This window comes from Maylandia zebra, linkage group LG22, assembly GCF_041146795.1.
Source record: "Maylandia zebra isolate NMK-2024a linkage group LG22, Mzebra_GT3a, whole genome shotgun sequence".
In the NCBI taxonomy this organism is placed as follows: Eukaryota; Metazoa; Chordata; class Actinopteri; order Cichliformes; family Cichlidae; genus Maylandia; species Maylandia zebra.
Window position 1 is genome coordinate 26,460,485 of NC_135187.1, and position 21,222 is coordinate 26,481,706.

Consider the following 21,222-nt stretch of genomic DNA (forward strand, 5'->3'; position numbering starts at 1 on the left):
ATTGCTGCATCTGCTGATTATTCAGTTTGTGTTAATGTGTGGATTTGGTGTTAATGGGTCAGTTTGGATTAGAATCCCTGTTAAAAACACAAAAATTCACACAAAATGACCAGAAATGTTTTCTGTGAGGTCAGATTGCTGGTTTTAAGATTGTCAGATTGCTAAATAGAGTCTAGCGGATTGTATTTGTTAATACAGGTAGTTTCTCAAAATTTTGAGTATTGTCACAAATGGAAATGAAATATTAAGTTGACATGTGTTTCAAATATCACCTACATGATTGTTGGAGTCAGAAAGGAATAATACAGAGTAAACTATATTAAAATCAACCGCTCACTCTCATCCTGTGTACAATCACAGTTCACGCTCATAAGCATGTGTCCTGTAAATCCTCCCACAACACATCATTCTGAATGTTTAACTCTGCTGCTGGTTTCAAATCAGTGAAAATACATAATGCTTAGTCCCGTTTTTGTTAGCATGTGTTACCTTCACCATGGGGTGGTTGTAGCTCAGAAGGTGGAGTAGGTCACCTACTTATTGGAAGGTTGTTATATACGGTAAAGCACTTTGAGTGCTCAGGTAAAGTAGAAAAGCACTACATAAGAACCAGTCCATTTACCATTCTGCATGATTCTGTCTGCATGCTACTCTTCTCTTCTCATATTGGCTGCCACAGTCTGATTGAATGTCTGGAGGGCCAGTCAGCAGAGCTGGGGGTGGGCTCGCAGGGAACAGAGGAAATAGTGGGGGCATCAGAAGGCGGGGATAAACTGCAGAAGAGCAACTCAGTGGAAGAAGGGGAGGAGGAGCCTGAGCCTTCAAAGTAAGAAATTAACAGATGACCTCCTGTTGGAATCAGTTGTCATAGCAACAGCTGCCTCACTACCCATTTCCTTTTCCTCTCTGTGCTATTGTGATGTGTTTGTGCCCTGCCTCTTGTGTTTTGGCCCTTTTCCCTCACTTATTATTGTGGTGGTCCTTCCTCCTGCAGGGTGTCTGCAGCTGCCACTCCTCTCACCAAGTCGTCAAGTGTCGGTGGTGAGATTTGCTCATTGGGGAGAAACGATGATGACGATGATGACAAGAAGCGACGCTCAAGCTTCGGTGCAAGGATGATGGGGATGGTTGGACTTGGAAAGAAGAGTCAGAGTGCCTCCCAGCTCAACCCAGAGGGTCAGTCCTAGTTTAACCATTAAAAAATATAACCTCAATTCTTGCTGTTTTTCTTTTATTTCATGGACTCTGCCATAAACAAAGTTTTCTCTGAATTGAATCTTCAGACATACAGTGTGTTTTAGCCAAACTGGGAATCTGAGTAGCATTGCAAGAGTGTCTCAATAAAAACTCACTATCAGAATGAAAATCCAAAGAGGAACATCAGCCAAAAAATAAACTATGACCAAATGAGTTAGGTACTAACAAGCAATTGAGCAAACATATTACGGAACCAGTTGAACCAGTGAAAACAGAACAGAACAGAACCAATATGAGTCACAGAGCACCCTGTCCAGGGCTCTGATTAGTCTCTGGCTGTTTATGCTCTTGTAACAACTTATTCTGCTTCTTTTCTCTTTCTTCTTCCATCCTTACAGAGGAAGAGAAGAAGAAGAAGGTGGTGAGACTTCCCGTTCAGAGAAGTGTTGAAACCGGTTTGGCCATCGAGTTTAAAGCTCGTTTCACCAGACAGCCGAGTCGAGACCCAGATGCCGAGGACCCAAAACCTGGAGCGTACGAATCACTCCTCTTTCTACTCTTTTTATCTTGTATTCTCTGTTTAGTTAAACTTTATTCATACAGCACTCATTTAAAGCAAGGGTTTTCCTAAGGTACTTTATGATAGCAATAATCTGTGATAGCAGAGGGAAAAACTCAACAATGACACAACCCCCTGTGAACAATCACTTGGTAACAGCAGGGAAGAAAAACCACATTTTAACAGGAAGAAACCTCTAGCAGAACCAGGTTCGGGGAGAGGCAGCCATCTGCTATGACCTTTTGGAGTGAAGGGAGGACAAAAGACAAACTAAGGGAGAGGGAAGACTAAATATGATGTGCTGCACCTGTGCTATATAAACACAGAGGAGCTAGAACAAAGTGGAATGAAGGCTTCTTGTTTTCACTCAGTATTGTTTAGATGAAAGAAGGCAGTTCTACATAGTTACAGTTCTACTTCTACTTTTTTCTCTCTAAACTTTGAATTTAGTTTTTCCTGAGTGCAATATTTAACCTCCTTTTTTAATTGCTCATTTAGTCACTCCCTCCTTTTTTAGTCTTCCCTTTCACCCTTTTCCCTATTTTTTCTACCCCTCAATCTGTCAATCCCCTTTAATGTGTATTTATTCTCACATTGAACTTAAACACTTCCCATTTCCCGGGGTTGCCATCTAACATGTCGGATATTTTCTTTTTCTTTTTTTCTTTCTGTCTGGTCAGGCTTATATTTCCAGGAGTAAAACTTGCATCAGACAAACAGTTCACTGGTTTCCTTGAAGGATTAGGCCCCGCCCAGCTGGCTGGACGGCAGACATTGGCCACGCCCCCCATGGGTTAGCATGAATAAAAATGTCATTGTTTTTATGTATTTCAACCTACCAACATACAAACTCATTAATTCAGATTTATGTAATCTGGACAAATGTGTGTGTTAATAAATCATATTAAAATACAATACCACTTTCTGCCCATGAAAGCGTGCGGTTGTGTTTCAGTAAAATCTCTCCTCTGATTGGCTTTCTTTTGGTTAGGTGACATCCAGATCGGGATGGTGTACAGGAAGGAGCGTCTGGACGTGGAGGTTATCCGAGCCCGGGGGCTTGTGGGTAAACAAGGCAACAAGAACACTCCAGGTGACAAAGCTATACACAATGCACACTTGACTACAAATACACTCTACCTAGTACACTCTAGTGTAAGAACGTGAACTTAATCAGTTCCTCCATGCTGCTCTCAGCTCTCTCCTGCCTCGTGTATTGTATCTCATTCAGTCTCTCATCCAGATGAGAGCTGCTTTGTTACAACCTGAATTCTGTCTTCCAGCTGAGCTGTACAAAGAGCAAAAGATCCCAAACATGATTTACTCTCAGAACCTGACCTTTCACGTACTCAAGCTCCGCATTAACTGTGTTACTTGTGGAAATGCTCACAATGCCATTGTTTACAAGGTGTTTATTAAAGTCAGTGTTAAATGTAAAGTCAGAACCTATATTAATCTGAGATACTTGGAGCATTGTGACAGATCTGAGACAAGAAACTCCATGAACCTGAGCTGTGGTGATGCAGAGATGTGTGACTACACTTTTATTATGGACTCATTTCTGATTAATAAATCTGAAATAGTTTAGAAATATATATACATTTTTTGGAGGTGTCTTGTATTGTGGATCATGCAGTGCTGGAGTTCTTCATTCTTCCTCAAAGATGAACTGCTTTCTGCTCCTCATTAATAATATAAGGGCTTAGCTGAAAGCTAGCACAACTACTTGTGTTGTGCTAACAAGTATTAGGGCTTTTCAGTTTTACGCATCACCAGAAAATTAAAACCTCTTCGATGCTTTAATTTTCTCAGTAGCGCTCATTACTTTCATGTAATTTTTGGTCGCAAGTTTCTGTGTCAAGGTAATTCTTTTAATGTTTCTTCCAACTTTTCCAATCATTCCACATTTTTTCCAATGTGGAATTATTGAACAGCATACATCTTTAATATATTTTGGATTTTTAATAATCCACACAGACAGAAAATTGCAACTTAGGAAGTTGCAACTCAACCAAATGCTTTTGTTAGCCATCATTACGCTTCTAGCATAATTCTGGATGCATATTTGGCTGCTCATCTTTGCAGAATTCCCTTAAATTAGCTGGTTTCCTGGCACAGGCCCGACCTTTAAGCGAAGTCCACAAATTTTCACACTTGAATACTACTGCACACAACCATCGCAGTACAAAGGTTTAGTAGTCATGGGTTATGATCTGTGAAACAGCTCGTGTGTGTGTGTGTGTGTGTGTGTGTGTGTGTGTGTGTGTGTGTGTGTGTGTGTGTGTGTGTGTGTGTGTGTGTGTGTGTGTGTGTGTGTGTTTTGCAGCTCCTTATGTGAAGGTGTATCTAATGGATAATGGAAAGTGTCTGTTGAAGAGAAGAACTCGTCTGGCAAGGAAAACCCTTGACCCTCTTTATCAGCAACAGCTGCAGTTTGAAGAAAACCCTGAGGGCAAAGTTCTACAGGTAATTATATATGTACTGATACTGCAGGATGCCAGACAGCTGGACAGCACAGGATTACAGGACCCTGGGATCAGGGCCTGCAGCCCTTCTTTTGTTGCTCCAGCCTCTACACAAAGAGGCTGAAGCAACTCCACTCCTCATCTGGCTAGCAGTCATAGCAATGTGTGTATGAAGAGGAATCTAGGATAGAATGTGGGTGGGGCGTTCTGAACGTCCAAGTTGAGTGGAGGAGGGGGTGTTAAGATTAATACTATTTGAGCAGGGACAACAGAGGGTTCACTATTGAACCTGTTGAAAAACAGATTCAGTTCACTGGCTCTGTCCAGACTGCCCCCGCAGCTGCTGATCACTTTGAGGCCGGTAATCAACTTCATCCCCCCCCCACATGCCTTTGATGTTATTCAGTTGGCGTTTGGTCTCCCTGTATGTATATTTACACCTTCTCCGCCCTGCTTTCAGTTCATACTATGTGCTTTTCGAGTAATCCTTGTTCCCAGAATTGAAGACCATCTACTTTGGCCTTCATTTCACTGGCGATCCTGCACTCTGGATACTCCTTCTGATGTCTTACCTGCACTCAAAGCTCCATTCATATTACTAATGAGACCACCTGCTTTGGCACAACAGTGCAGCAATCATAAGTCAGAGCAAAAGCTGCTCCCCAGAGAGAGAGAGATGTGGTGTTTAGAGAAAATGCATCTCAGCGGCTCCAATACTCCCGACACTTGATCACTAAAGGTTTTCGCTTAGGGAGCAGTTGTCCTTCTCTCCTGGATCACCACATTTACTCAAGGCCTTCTTGATATGATCTTCTTCTGGCCACCGCATCTGTGGGGATGGTGTTTAGTCTGTGCTCTAGTGTCCTGATCACACTCAGTTTGTGCTCAAGTGGATGATGAGTACTGATCTGTATGTAATGGATTACAGTACACAATAACTTTTAAATTTCCCTTATTACTGATGGAAATCTCACAGTCTAAGCTGGCTAGCCTGTCATTTTCATATCCTCCATGGTGAACTTGATGTGTTTGTCCACTGAGGTTAACATAATCAGTGAATTATGGTACATCCTGAGATTTGATTTTAACCCAGGTGTATTCCACATACCTGAACTAATTACTTTGTCGTGTTCCAGGGTAGGATAACAGAGCCCTCTTTTATATTTCCCCCATATAAAAGTTGGCCACAATAGATGAAATTGGGTAACTCATGGCATACCCATGTTTCTGCCTGTAGTAGTGAACATTGTATGTGACAATAACAACTGCTTCAGTCACCATCTTCCTGTAACCACTACCTGGGTCTCGTTTCAGAGTTTCATAAGTATTTTTATCACAGTGAGTAGTGACAAAATTTTCACATGATAGTCTTTCAAGTTTAGCTAAACCGTGCACCAACCCTTATCTGCTGGTAGGATGATAATTTTGTCATTACTTCCCCTCCTCCGTGCTGATGTTGGATGCTGGGGGCTTTGCATTGCTGAGACAGGCCGAAACTTTCGTCCACATCTGTAATATTGTTGCTTCGAATTGCTAATTCTGTGGCTGTGATCAGTTCCACTAGGGGGATTTGTCTTGGCATCACAGCAAAGTTCAGCCTTTTTGCAAGGATGTTTTTCTCCGCTTGTGTGAGTTGTCAAATTGACAAGATTTTGATAACATTTTTTGTCAGAAATTGATAAATCTTTCACTGATTTGTCCACACCCTCAGTGTGGCATCCTTCTCTCTTCTGGCCGCTGAGGACATTCTGTGCTAGACGAGCCTTCTCAGTGAATTCAAACACCTCTCGAAGGGTATTCTCTAGAACCATAGTAAGTCTTTGTCGGCTCTACTCCCCTTTTGATTTTAGCATGTTGATGGTAAAATCAGAATCAGAATACTTTATTGAATCCTAGGGGAAATTATTAAAAAAATGTTTGTCTTACCCATTCATTGAGCAGCTGGCCTTCTGGTGTATTTTTGTTGCTTTTGTAGCTCAGAGGCTCTTAACTGAAGATCTAATTTGCAGACTTTTAGAAGTAATCCTGTTTTGTCTGCATCTGAGGCCGAATCCTTGGTGGTTTCTGTATTCAGCCATCTTACATGCTGTTTGCTTGTGCTCGGGTACTAGCTTTAGGCAATCCTTGCCAAAGTGCGTTAGAATGTCTCAGTGGACAAACACATCAAGTTCACCAGGATATGGTCGCCTCAGAGCCACATGAAAAATAACAAGTTAGCCTTCTTAGACTTTGAGATCAGTAACGGGGGATATTTAGGTTGATGTGTACCATAATCACAGAGCAAACACCGTCCCCACAGATACAGTGGCCAGGGAAGCAGAAGAAAATCATTTCAAAAAGGCCCCAAGTAAATGTGATTATCCCAGCTGGACATTTGTCAAAGCTGGGAAGGCTTTAAAGAATGCTCCAGGCAAATCAGAAGAGAAGGACAACTTCTGCCTAAGTGAAAACCTTTAGTGATCCCGTACTGCAGTCAGCTGAGACTGAAGAAGTCACAAGTCTAGATAAATAAAATCAGCCTTTTGGGAGGTTTAAAAAGAACATGGGGACCGAGATCATGAGGACTTTGAGAACAGAGGAAACCTACTGGTATCCATGGTTCATAAAAACTGACTCGGTGTCTCGAGTCAGGTTCTTCATTGTTGTAGATATTAATCGTATCTTTCTGAGGTTCATTAGATAATGAACCTCAGAAAGATACAATTAATATCTACAACAATGAAGAAAACAGCAAAGAAAAAAAAATTATGGAAAATGCTGCAACACTCACAGTGTCATCTACAAAGAAAAAAAACACACCTTCATGTGTGTGATGTCACTAAGGATCTCCTCCTCTCCTCTCTCTGCAGATCATCGTCTGGGGTGACTACGGTCGGATGGACCATAAATCATTCATGGGCGCTGCCCAGATTCTATTGGATGATCTGGACCTGTCCAATATGGTAATTGGCTGGTTCAAACTGTTTCCTGCCACCTCATTAGTGGATCCTGCGTTGGCGCCGTTGACCAATAAGGAGACAGAAGGTAGCAAGTCTTAGCATCAGGAGGCATGGCTGATTGGTCATAGACACGTTACAGGATGGGCCCTAAAACAAAGTCTCAGAATCCTCTGCTGCTGCATGCTGCATGATGACATCACAGAGATGACAATTCATGATGATGTCACTAGGACGATGAGGAAGGTGCTATTCCTGATCCGCCCACTGCGGGGGGAGACACTCAACAAAGGATGCTGGGTAAAGAAAGGAGTGGCCATGTGACCTCCAGCTGCCAGCTAATCACAGCAGCTCCTTGGAAGTCATACGACTGTTAAAGACACGTCAGGAACCCACAAGATTGAGTTATGTGATAGTATTCATGGAGACACAGGAACATAGAGGGGGCTTCTTTATGTTTATGCATGGAATGACAAAAACATTAGAACATAAACTCCATCGAAGAAAAACACCACACCAACCAGTAAAATCATGAAAACGTGAAAACAAAAGAACATGAGAACCACAAACATGACAACATGTGAGAGCATGAAAATATGTAAGACCATGCCAGACTGTGAGAACATGAGAATGTTGTCTAAAACTTCAAAATAAAGATTCTTAAACAATCTCTGTGTTTCTGTTTAGGACATTATGATCAAGTTAGGTACATAACTCTGGTTTTACAAGGTTCTGATGATATTACTGAGAACACTGGTTCTGTGATTTTTACAAAGGTGACTGTGAGCTTCTACACATTAAAATGTTTTGGGGTCTTTAAAAGTTCGCCTGTAGCTGACTCACTATTTCTGAAGCAAGAGTTCATTAGGTTCTACAAATTCTATTGCACCGCTGACCCTGGTGTATCTAAAAGATCCTACTACTCTATGGGTAAATGCTACATAAACTGGTTCTTAAATGCTTTTCTACTGTACTTGAGCAATCAAAGCGCTTTCTGCAACATGCCCCATTCACACAAGCACTTTTTTCTTTGCTTGATTGCATTCTATCTAACATTCACACGCCAATGCATCAGAGAGCAACTTGGGGTTAGTATCTTGCCCAATGATATTTGGCATGCAGACTAGAGCAGCCAATGATTGACTCACCTTCCAATTAGCGGGTGAGCTATAACGTCTGTTATCTTTTCTGTATTCTCTCTGTTTACCTGTATGCAAAGTCATGGAGATGCAAAGTCATGATTTTTGGCTCCCTGGTGTTTGACTCGGATTAAAAGACTGGGTCAGCGTTCTCCATTTGGTGAACTGTTGTTGTGTTTTAGCTGTGTATAAATAAAACTGAACTGAATAGATAGCTGGAGTAGGAGTTCAGGTTTGGATCCAGCTGCATCCGGGTGAAGGATTTAAAGCATCGTGGGATGAGAGCCTTTACTGGTTTGCAAAACCGATTCTCACTGTGTTGCTATACACCTCTTGTGGTCTGATTTCACTAGCCACTTCTGGATCCAAACATGATATGCCATGTTCTGACTGAGGGATTTACATAAAAAAACTAAAACGGGCAACTCGACTAAAATTTCTGGCAAAAAAAATGAAGACCGAAACTAAACAATGTTTGTAGGATTACTTAATTTCAGGTACCTGGAATATAATGCTGTGCTACCTGGTGACTAGCTACAAAGTAATGGTACTTATTCAAATCTTAGAAAGCGTCGTAGTCGTTCCTTTCTGAAGTGTTCAAATATTTGGTGTCTGGCAAATCTTGAGCCCATGGGCTGTAGTAGCATCATAAGGTTTTAGAAGTTACACAGTGGGGCCAAACCTGACAGGGGGCAGATCACATCTACTGAAAAAGTGATCCAGTTCATTTGCCCACTTTTGTGTCCCTTACAGGCTCTGTTGCTTATGGCCCAGGATGGTTCTGAAATCACTCCACACTTTGTTAACATTGTTAATGAAGTTGCAGCTGAAGATTTTCTGCTTGGTGTTGCAATGTCCTATTAGGACAAGTTTGTGTTTCAGAGGTTCTTGTCTGTGTGTTTGGGCCTCCAGTGAACTTCAGTGTTGAAGCTTCCATCCTCCTTAATGCACACAGCACAGTCCAGAAGCGGCAAACTGTTATCCTTTGCAGAGGTGGGAAGTAACAAAGGACAAATACTTCATTACTGTAGCAACATAAGTACAATTTTCAGTTATCTCTACTTCAGTAGTTTTTACTGACTACTTTTTACTTATCAAACTAAGGAGGACTGCTGCAGGTTAGTGCAAGATAAACTGGTTAGTTTACTGTACTGTGATAGGTTTAAAGTAAAGAACAGTGACAATGAAACCACAGCCACCGTGCACCGAGTTAGGTGACAACAAATGTAGCGGAGATTCAAAAAGAATAGAAATAAAAATTATTGTGAGTTGTGATTCCTTTACCCACACCGAGCTGTTACAACCAATTTCAGGGTTCCCCCGTCTTTACACATTTTCCTATTTAGAGGCAAAGTCATCCTCTACAGTGTTGGCAACAGAAAATAGATATATAGTTTTTATTATCATTCTTTTTCCTCAGACTCAGGCTGAGCATAATCGGAATGAAAAAAGTTCGACTAAAGTTTCTTTTCCATCTACTGATAATATTTTATCACTATGTTAGCACAAGATTCAGTTAGCTTTGCACAGAAATAGAAACATACTCCTTTTTACTTTCTTACTCTGAGTACATTTCAAAGCCTGTACGTTTTTACTTTTACTTACTAAAGTAAAGAAGTTAAATCAGTACTTCAACTTTTACTGGTGTATTTTTAACAGAAGTATTTGTACTTCTACTTAAGCACAGAATCTCTGTACTGTTGGTGAAGTCAGTAGAGGTGTGATGGGGCATGTTCACCACAAGCTTAGGTCTCAGACAAATCATATATGATCCAGCATTTTTCAAAGAATGCAAACTTTAGCTGCCATAAAGGGGTAGATTTCCGATCACTGATCTCTCTGTGGATTTGCTGCACGGAGGATGTAACGTCTATGATAAGCACTGAGGTTTGTGTCCTTGTCAGGATTTCCAGGTTAGGAAAAGTGGAACAGAAGATATTCAAATACATCTCTCCACAGCTGCTGATAAATTGTACAAAAACAAGAAACAGTTTGTTAAAAACATTTCCAGGTGAATTTCACAACTGGTTTATCAGTGATATCAGTGAAAAATGACTGATAAGCGGAACTGGAATATATAGTTTATAATTTCAACAATGTACTATATAAAATGAGATGTGGTGTGTTTCTTATGTGATCTTTAACAGGGTGTTACAACACTTAAAAACGGTACTCATACTTTACCAGACTTTTAAAAGCTAGGTGTGCAGTTCCTAATTTAAATGCATTCATTCTTTAGATTCAGAAATCTAAGCGATCAGATTTTAAAGATAAATAATAATAAACAAAATGAAATCAATAGTGTCCTCTTCAATCTTGGCAGAGGGCAGTAATATAAATAATGAGAGAACTGACAGCTATTATTTTAATCACCCTGTTCTTTTAACTAGAAGTATCAGAAAAGTAATGTGGTGACATCTGGACTGATGTTTGCAGACAGTATTTTAATCACAAGTTTAAAGGCTGCAGTCGTTGCACACACTGTGTATAAAATATAAATATTTTGATGCGCACCACACTTCTAGTACTCTGTAGTATTGTAGTGAGGCACTTGGAAAGTGGTTGTAGGTGATTCATTTGATACTGCTAACAGTGGTTATGAGTGGGACTGATTCCCTATAACTAATGACTGGTTGGGCCACCCATAGCAGCAACAACTGCAATCAAGTGTCTGCTGTTTATATCTGCAATCTCATTCTTTTTGTCACTACCCAGAGCTTGTGACCATAGGTAAGGGTAGTAATATAGATTGACGAGTAAATCAAAATTCGCTTCTCTTCACTACAAAAGATCAATACAGCAGCCACGTCACTGCGGACACTGCCCCCAATCCACTGGTAGCTCTCACACTTCATTCTCCACTCTTTTGTGACCATGACCCCAAGATACTTCAACTCTGCCACCTGGGAAATTAACTCGTACCTGACCTGGACTCCTGGGCACTCCTAGACTTGGACAAGGAGGTGCTGATTCTCATTCCCACTACTTCACATTCGGATGCGAACTGCTCCAGCTCAAGCTGCAGGTCACCTGCTTGATGAAACCAACAGAACCACATCATCTGCAAAAAGCATAGATAAAATCCCAAGGCAAATGAAGCGGAGACCACTGTCCACCATCTGGCAAAACCAGATATTCTGTTCATTAAAAACTATGAACAGTATTGGTGACAAAGGGCTGAGTCCACTGAATCCACATGGACTGTCCCCCCAGGCTCCCTTGGAATGCAATCAAAGCTTTTTGGAGGTAGGAGTCTTAGGGGCCTCTGCTAGGTGTTGTCAGTGCACTCTCACTATGCATTTGGATACACCACATCAGTTCAGCATGTTCCCCTACCTGATCAAAGCCAACACCAAGTACCGATCAGTTGACAGCTCAGCACCTGTGTTCAATCAATCGAATTCATTTTACTTTGATCTGTGGCAAAATGCAGTGATTTAAGCTTTAATGATTAAATTGATTCAGTTTCACAGCTCTAACGTCACCTTACAAATAAACAGCGTGCACTGAGCATGCAGTCATAAAATAGTGAAATAATAAAATTTTTCTAAATAAATAAAATTGATATTTGACACATTTGACAGGAGCTAAGTTCACTTGCTTGCTCTGAATTACCTACTTTTTTTTCACCTTTACCTTTATGTTCGTTCATGTGGAAAGCTGAGCAAAATAAAAAGAATACAAGAGACACTGGAGGTGAACCTTTAATGTTTAGTGCAGTTTATCAGTTTTTAACTACAAAGAAAAACACGAAATGGCCAAATTCATGCAGGCCAGAAAACAGCAAAACCACAACAACAAGAATAATAACTACAACAATAATAACCACATCATGAATAATAATAATAATAATAATAAATATACATAGTCACACACACACACAAGGTCAGCTGAGTACCAAAAACTGTAACAAACATCAGAAATGGCTTCAGTCTAGAAGTAGTGACGATGGGCGGGGCTACAAAACCTTTATAATTCAGGTAAGTCTGACTCGAGTTCTGATCCTCCGCTGTACCAAACCCTTCAGGTCCCATGTGAGCTGTAAACACTGACCTTTGACTTTCCTTTTCTTTGAACTGGACATGAGGGTCACATAATTTAGGTCTGGTTCTAAAATCAAACTCAACTGTTGAACATGTCACATTGTGCTTTACCGTCAATAGCCAATGAACATTCACCTACTCAAAACACCAAATATTTGACCTAATCATCCAGTGTCTCTTGAATAGGATGAAGTGTTAGGGTCACATTAATAAAAAAAAAAGTGTCCATTTTTAGATTAAAGTTGAAATGTAAGCTCAAACTTGAAATAGTATTTAAAATTTTAAATAGTCAAAATGTGGAGATTACAGTTATTTCAAGCCAAAAAACTGCCACGGCTCCCATATCCTCTATAAAATGGCTTGTGTAGATAAGTTAGTGAAACAAACAGATGATCCGTCTTATTGTGTTTTGTGATACAACCATTGGTATCTTTGCATCTGTCCATTGCCAGCCATTTCATTTTGCACAAATCCGACCCACTCTTTCAAGTTTGTGTATTTTTTTCCTTCTGACCAGATGCAGCTTTCTGGCACCATCTCTTCAGTGTCATTTTGTTTATGAGCTAAAAGAGAAACAAGTTTCTATAATGAAAATCAATTCTGAAGTCATTTCACTAACTCAGCTACACAAGGCATTTTGTAGAGGGTATAGACGCCGTGGCAGTTTGTATTGAAAATGTGATTTCCACGTTTTGACTGTTCTCAAAATTACGAGTTTATTATCTAAATAATCAATAATATATATATATATGTTTTTGCCTAATGTGGCCCTAATATTCCTTCGTACTTGGCACCACTCTCAAGTGACTGCAGGCGACAGGAGAACCTGTTGAACTCAGCTCTTCCTCAGTTTGTGTGCAGTACCAAAGGAAATAACCTGAACTCTGATGTCAGTGACTGAAATAAGGACCAATGAGAGTAAAGGAAATGCCAACTGAACTTTTTTGGGGGAGGGCTATATGTGGCCTGGCCTTAGAAGAAGCGTTTGGCTGCCTCCAACAGTCAATGACCCTCTCCTGCTTGGGAGCTCTACAATTCAGTCGTACCATAAGGTGGGCAGTACCTTAACAGACAGACCGGGAAACAGAGGGACTGTTTTTAAAGTCGTACCAAATAAAATTCAATTTGTGACATCACTCAGTTTGTTTACCTTTGACATCACTGATCCAGCTAGGGTGCTATAATATAATAATCCCACCCCTCTGAGTGTCTGAGGAGTGAGTTGTGTGGCATTGTGCAGTGCTATCCTGTCAGTTAGCATGTTGTTAACATGCTAACTGACAGGCTTACAGCTGCACTTAGTGTAGTTAGAACACTGAAGGAGTAGGGCTAGCGTTAGCCTTTCAGTTAGCCTGTTAGCACAGCAGCAGCAGCTCATCATCACTGCTCTCTGTTTTGCCAGTCGCTTCCAGGCAAGCATCAGGGATCTGAGCTGTGTGGACCATTCCGCAGTGTTCACAGGGGCCATCCCGCCCTCCTCGACCACTGTTCCCATTGTGATGGCGGGGGGCATGGTTCACGGTGGAGGAGGGGTATGACTCGAGCAGAGGTTGTCGGATGTCGCTGACAAGCAAGGACGAGGAAGAGGAGTCTGAGTCAGAGATGGGGATCAGGAGCTCCACATCTTCGTCTTCCTCTCCACTCCCCCGTCGCTCTGTGACTTCAACCCCACCTCTTCCTGTCTCCAGCTGGTGCAGTGGGCTATGATTGGTCCAGGTCTGGCTCTGCTGGTTCTGACTTGTTCTTGTCAGATTTCTAGCTAAGCGGTGCAGGTTTTGGGCCAGGCGCTGCAGGGCAGAGGCAGCTGGGGCAGGGAGGTCAGAGGTGTCACTGTGACATTCGGGATCTGGACTGGAGGTTACTATAGTGACAGGGCTGGATGGGGGCAGGGCCTCTCTAGGCCTGTCATTGTCTCGGCCAGATGTCAGGGTCACAGAAGGTGTCACCGAAAGCACAGCCTCTACAGCGGAGGGAGGCGGGGTCTTCTGGGGGAGGGGTGCAACAGGTCCACCCACTGCACTGATGCCTCGCCCTCGCTCGCCCTCAGTGTCTGTGTCATCCGAGTCTGGAGACAACAGGTCTGAGCCGGAGCTTCCGGTGCTGCCAGTGCCAGCGCTGTCCTCCAGGTCTGCAGAGACCAGAGCCAAAGAACCTGAGCGCCGGGACCGTGAGAAATTAAAGAGGCGACGCCACAGGTTGCTACGACGACCAGAGGAAGGCAGCCTGAGGGATGTGAAGCCAAGCTGAGAGCGGACCGCCAGACGAAGATTTTCCAGGACAGAAGCCTGAGGATAGAGACGAGAGAACCAGTTCAAACTGGATCTACCTGAAGTCCCTGAGGACCACATAGAGTCACCTTTAATAAGGTGCTATTTAACCTCCATTTGACCTTGGACCTAACCATATGATCATTCTTCAGTGTACAGAGAGAGTGTGCGCAAAAACTTTAATCAGGAGCTTCCTGCTATGTGAGATAAGAACTGTACCTGGCTCCCTGAGCACACTGGGAAATCCTCCACAGGTGGGATCAGTCCCTGCGCAATCAGCTGACCATAAGAGGGCGGGGCTTCCCTCCTCAGCAGCTCCGCCTCCACTCTGGACAGCTGGGTCTCAAATGACCTGGAACAACCAATCACAAGCCTTGACTCACAATGAGTTCAGAAGCATGAGGTGAACAGAAATTTGTTGACATTCTTACCTGCGTTCAAACATGCGCAGAGAGTACAGCTTGCATGTGCAACCAAGGGCAATGACCAATAAGAGGCCACAGATGAGGCTGCCAATGACGGCAGCTGTGATGACTCGTGTGGGAACAATGACAGGACAACTCTCCTCGTCGCTGCCATCCCCACAGTCATCCTGTGCGTCACAAACCCACGACTCAAACACACAGCGATTATTCTGAAGGGATCAGACACACAGGGATCAGTCAGAGGTTAAAGTGTTCTAGTCTTCTGTAACTGGATGTTAAACATGCCTTTCTCTGTATTAGACAGAATGGCACACACCGAAAGACAAATGTGGGAAATGTGACTTGGACTCCACAAAGTTGTCCTGATGCTGCCTTAATGCGATCGGCCTCAAACCGAAATGTGTTTGGAGTTATTTGGTTAGCATTTCTAATGTTTTAGCTGTGATGTCAGGCGTTTGGAAGGCATTTGTAAACTACATCTATTCAATTTTATTTATACAGCGCCAAATCACAAAAACAGTCGCCTCAAGGCTCTCTATATTATAAGGTAGACCCGAAAATAATGCATACAGAGAAAAACCCAACAATCATCTACAAAAAGTTGAATATGGAACCTGCTTTAAACAAAGTTCACCTCCAGTTTATTGTGTGAGTGAGATCATATTTCTGTGATGATTCACAGGACCACCCTACTGCTTCTCATTTGATTTGAATCGTTAAAGACTAAAGTCAGAACACACCAGTCTGGTCTTACCATCGTACCTTACAGTGGAAGTTTCCTGGCTGACAGAAGAAGCAGTTCTTCTCATCAGAACCATTGGGGCAGCGGTTCTGGTAGTTGCAGCGGTCCGACCGAGGGTAACAGGCTCCATTTCTGGAGCAGGGGAACTCATCCTCCTGACAAGAGGAGCAGTTTAGCTCATCCCGACCGTTGGGGCAGTGCCAGTACCCATCGCAGCGCTGCTGCTCGGTGTAACAGCCCCAGTTCCCCCCGCATGGAACCTCCCAGGGCAGGCAGAACCCATCCACCTAAAAACAGGACCACAAAGACTACTTAATCAAGAACAATAGAACAGAACACGGCCACCTGCACAACACCTCAAAAATCAAACACACCTGGTAGGTGACGTTGAAGCCTCTGGCCGCATTGATCTTGTCAGCGTAGAAGTGAACTCGGAGCTGACCGGATGATGAAACTACAGCGACCGGCGCTCTGGAGTCAAAGGCAGTCAGCACCCTGAGGAGGCGACGGGGGTTCTCCTCCAGCCCGTCATAGACTTTGACATAGTCGCCATAGCCAGTCCCATCAAGTTTAAAATCTGTGAACCTTAGAATAACCTGCAGGAGAAGACAGGAACAACATCAGGAATGTTGATGTCCTTTGCTACCCAAACACACTCGGGGATCAGAGGTTACCTTTCGGTGGTCTCCAGTGTCAATCAGCCAGGTGCAGTTACTTCCTGGAGGGTAGAAATCAGGATAGTTTGGAGAGCTGAAAGAACCATAGAAGTTCCTCAACAACTCGCCACAGGTGGGAACATCACAGTCTATCTCATCGCCAAGGTCCTGAAAGAGACGTTGTGACACACCAAGTTGAGGACATGGTCAGCAGTCCGGCCCAAGGAACCCCTGAAGTGGATTGTTGTGTCCTTTGGAGACCAGGCAGAGTCCCGATCACCTGAGCTCTAAAGCACTGGGTTAAATCTTCAACATAAGGTGCTCCTTCTCATAGATGTAACGACTTGTAGCAATATGTTGTGTAAACACAGCATTAGTACAATACTAATACCTCGTAAGATATAAACAGCTATATTCATATTAAACATGCTTACAATCCTAACGCCATAGCTTGCATTCTGCTCATCTTTAGCTCTGACATGATGTCTGCATCATAAAGAGACCATTTCATAAACTCCAACAGATCAGCTGAAGTTACACTCACGATAGCAGAGCAGCACAGGCGTACCACAAACTATGGGTGACTTAACGGACCCTTATAAATCTGTTAGATCTGAGTCAGCAGAACTCTTTGTGGTGATTAGCCCACATGTGCTGTGAGTGGTGCACCCGAGGATATGCATTGGGCGAATGCTCGGAGTACCGGTTCGGTACTCCGGCTGCCTGTTATTGTTTGACACATTAATGTAAGTCACATAAGCAGCAGCGGCAAGTGGACAAGGAACCATTTGAGCAGTTGCAATGGGTCACCTAGGTGGCGTGTTACCTGGCAGTCTATGCTACCGTCGCAGCGCAGGCTGTGGGGCAGGCAGGTGTAGATGCGGGTGTAGCGAGACAGGCAGGGGAACTGGTTCAGGCTGCAGGGCTGGAAGGAGAACGGCGAGTCCACACACATCTCCTCATCTGAATTGTCGCCGCATTCGTCCATCGAGTTACAGCGCCACCAGTCTGGGATGCACTTCCCATTTGAGCAGTGGAACTGGTCCACATCACAGCTGGATGCCAGCGGCTTACCTGCACACACAGCAAATCTTACTTGTTTCCTATCCAGAGCATCAGCCTCTACTCCAGTTACATCACCAATAGCACACAGTGTTTCCTCACCGCTGATGTATGACAGTCTGAAGCCCTTTCCCGTCAGGCTGTCATCCGAGTGGAAGTGGATCCACAAATGGTCCTGAGAGGAGATGTAGGGTGGTGGCAAGGAAGAGCCACAAACCCGGAGTCCATCCAGGTTCCTGTAGCTGCTGATGGACATCCAGTCTGAGGTGCAGCGATGGGAACCCTGTAGGTCAAAGTCCTGGAAGCTGCAAAGACAGAACAGGGAGGGCATTGTGAGAGCAAAGATGGGGTTAAAATGAGGATGTGGTTATTGCTTTTCACTATGTGCCCTGATGTGGGTGTGGCAGCTGTAACTATGGAGACAGTAAGTGTAGTACCTGATGGTGATGGCATCTCCAGGTCGCGCCCTAATATTCCAGCTGCAGTTCAGTCGGGCTGGATACTGGAAGGGCCATCCGGGGCTGGTGATTATACCGCTGGATGCCCGTAGGAGCTCTGCCACATCACTGCAGGCTGGGGGGGCAGGGTTGGACTGTTAGTGTGACACTGTGTTTGTGGGTGTGTGTGTGCCATTAGTGCTGCCCTGATGTCTAGATGTGACTGTGACCTCACCATTAGAAATCCCTGACACATAGACATTTTCATTCCTCTGAGAGACAGCAATGCATCCTGGGGGAAAATCACAACAACACATGGTTAGAAGTGATGTCATATTGATAACAGTCTGACGTACAGCTGATGAACCGCTGGACAATGCTGTTCCTTATTCTGTTAGTTTTTGTCTTTATGGATCTGAAACGTCTGCCTGAAGGTAGATGTTGAAACAGTACATGACCAGAATGTTATGGGCCTGGAAGGAATTTGTTAATCTTCCTGAGAAAAGAGGAGGAGAGGATATCTGACGATCTGCTAGGCAACCTGTACAGCCCTGCGTAGTGCTCTCTTCTGTGCTCCTGTGCAGCTGGAAAACCATGCAAGGAGACAGTATGCCAGGTGATCACCCTGATTCATGAGCAGCTTATTTTTATATGTTTAGATCATGGACTCAGATTATCCCCTTTGAAGATCAGATAAGGACTTTTGCAGTCAGTTTACAATCATATTATGAAGCTTTGAATGTTTTTGCTGCAGCCATCTTGCTGTTTTTAAAACAGAGTGAGAGCTGGAGCTTACTGTGAAACTGCCCCATTATTGGCTAATGACCTGTCAATCAGTCATTAGTATATCCTTAGTAATCAGGACTTCATATTTAAATCACTCAAACAAATGACTGAGCCCCTAAACGAATCGGGAACGTGTCTACGGAGGTCAGGGGTCAGGTTTCACACAGACTAAAGAACTACAGGTACTTGGCCTTGGTGATCATTAGAAAAAAAAGAATGCAGGTTTGCTTTTCACATCCACAAGCTTTAGTCATTGTTTATCCCGTCTGTGGTCTTAACACAGTGTTCTACATCCAGCAAGTTCCTATTAAAAGTTACATGTAAAAAAGAAAAAGTTAAACAGGATGGACAAAACGCTGAAGGAAGATAGCAGATGATACTTCATGGGAGGATTCTATTTTGAAAATTTGGCATCTTAAAGACTGCTCAATCTTGCAGGGTCAAATAGCTGGCCAATGCTCAACATTGTTAATTTTCAACAATTGATAATCAAATGTTACAAGTTTGACCACCACGGGTGCTGTTTTGCCAGTTTTAGTGTAGTTGTGTCATAAAGCAGTCTGAGGTCGGGTGTTGCAGGGGTTACAGCTGTTAAGGAAAAAGGATCAGACTTCCTGTCCTTTCTGTGGTATCTGTTCTCCTACAGACTAAAGAAGAGCTTGCCGGTCAACTGGTGATTCTTATTGGTGGTAAGTGCTAGCCCTGTGGTGGACAGGACCTAGTCAGGTGTACCTGCGTGTCATTCTGACTCCAGCCCAAAGTGGTTAAGAGAAGATGGTCCCTGTTAAGATACTTGTGAAGCCCTGATCACTTACATAGACCGTTTCATTATCATGATTGTTATTATTACTGAACCATGCTCAACATCTTCAAGCTTTAATAGAAACTGATTGATATCTTCCAACTGCTATGGTTACTACACAGAAAAAAGGAGTAATGGCTGTAGTGACACCTGTCAACAGATCACAGCAGACCGAATGTAAAGAAATCTGTAAGAGCCATTTGCAGCTGTCACTACTAGATGGTCTCCTCCTTCCACATCTGCCTCTCCATTGTACTTCCGCTTTCTCTACTGGTGGATTTGGAGCAGATTGGATGCTGCTGTAACGCACTGTGGGGCCCTGAGCACACACTGATATAGCAAGAGCTGTACTGTGAAATATTACAGATTCAGGTCCAGGTTTTTGGGATATAAAATCTGGGTGACAGTTAATCCTGGAAGGCTATTAACTTAGACTGGTAAGTGCCCACAATCACTTCCTGCCACATGTCTATGTTAAACATTAAATTAAGTAACACTAGCTTGTAATACTTTGTCCTTGTATGGTTACAGTAGTACAGCTCTGCCCTTCTGCAGTCTTCCAGACGCACTTTATTCAGGACAAAGTAGGTTTTCAGGAAAGGGGGGAAGTCTTAAAGAGACAGGACCCGGCGTCATCAGAACAAAACATAAGTGTACACACCTGACAACAGGTCAGTCTGCACTTACCTGTGAGGAGGAGCAGGCAAACCACACCCTGCCTGCAGTCTGTTCTGAGGGCCATGCTAACCCTGATGTTATGATGAAGATAATGGTGAAGAGTCCAAGGTCACAGAGCTGAGCGCTGCATGTCAGCTGTTAGCAGACCTCGGCTCCGAACCGAGCGGCTACCGAGGATAACGGATCTCACCGATAAACCCGGCATTCAATTAACACAGACACGAGCCGCTAAACGGGACGTTAACAAGGTTGGTCCGCATCCTGCGAAGAACCTCGGTTAGCTCGCAAACAAAGGGCCGCTAGCTGCCGACTAACAGGCTGACACTAAGAACACCGGCCCGTTAGCTTCAACATGCTAACGGGACAGAGTCATCCGACCCGGAGCGGGGGGCCCGAACCGGGTCAATCCGAGCTCACGGGACCGGCACCGAGTCAGCAGCAGTAGTGTCGATCTGATAGTATGTGTGAGCGCATTTCCGTGCGAAGCTGTTAGCTTTTAGCCTCCGTCGAGCCGAACAACAACAACAGACCGCAGAGAGAATCCCCGCCCCTTTGACAGTGGCGTCACTAACATGGCCCCGCCGTTTTTGTCATTTGTTGGTTTATGTGAACTTCCTGTTTCCTGAAGATGCCAAAGAACTTCATTAATCAAAGAGCCGAACGTCCTTCATATGTTCTGGCATCTATCTATCTATCTATCTATCTATCTATCTATCTATCTATCTATCTATCTATCTATCTATCTATCTATCTATATATATATATATATATATATATATATATATATATATATATATATATATATATATATATATATATATATATAGTGATTCTCACTGTATTACGGGACAAAGTGCGTCCCTTATTAGCTCAATACGGGACGTGTACTTTTGTTTCTAAATACGGGACGATTCCGTATTTTAAGGGACGGTTGGCAACCCTAAATATGACCCAGTTTGCAAGTCTCCATGCTTGCTCCGCTCCTTTTCCACCTCTTAGCTCATCAACCAAGGGACTAGAAGAACTGC

At 43.3% G+C, this 21,222-nt stretch overlaps 2 protein-coding genes across 16 annotated transcripts in view; one reads left to right on the forward strand and one right to left on the reverse strand.

Moving 5' to 3' along the window:
- Nucleotides 1-7,825, forward strand: part of LOC101485948 (regulating synaptic membrane exocytosis protein 2) — a 58,696-nt gene extending 50,871 nt beyond the window's left edge. For 13 of the 15 annotated variants that reach the window (XM_023153222.3, XM_012922787.3, XM_023153227.3 and 10 more), the window contains 7 exons: nt 680-826; nt 995-1,176; nt 1,596-1,731; nt 2,437-2,549; nt 2,748-2,849; nt 4,083-4,222; nt 7,071-7,825. In XM_023153222.3, the coding sequence (XP_023008990.3) occupies nt 680-826; nt 995-1,176; nt 1,596-1,731; nt 2,437-2,549; nt 2,748-2,849; nt 4,083-4,222; nt 7,071-7,259 (1,009 nt within the window). In that variant the 3' untranslated portion in view covers nt 7,260-7,825. The remainder of the gene's footprint in view (nt 1-679; nt 827-994; nt 1,177-1,595; nt 1,732-2,436; nt 2,550-2,747; nt 2,850-4,082; nt 4,223-7,070) is intronic. The other 2 variants (XM_023153229.3, XM_076879361.1) reach the window with 1 other exon arrangement.
- A 4,157-nt stretch (nt 7,826-11,982) lies between these two features.
- On the reverse strand, nt 11,983-20,759 carry lrp12 (low density lipoprotein receptor-related protein 12). The gene is made up of 11 exons (XM_004564424.5): nt 20,204-20,759; nt 18,164-18,220; nt 17,929-18,064; nt 17,594-17,796; nt 17,256-17,503; nt 16,448-16,597; nt 16,148-16,369; nt 15,794-16,060; nt 15,038-15,240; nt 14,826-14,958; nt 11,983-14,624 (listed from the first exon to the last, which is right to left on the reverse strand). The coding sequence occupies exons 1-11, from the start codon at nt 20,256-20,258 to the stop codon at nt 13,695-13,697; spliced, it is 2,604 nt and encodes an 867-aa protein (XP_004564481.1). The 5' UTR covers nt 20,259-20,759; the 3' UTR covers nt 11,983-13,694.
- Nucleotides 20,760-21,222: the final 463 nt, after the last annotated feature.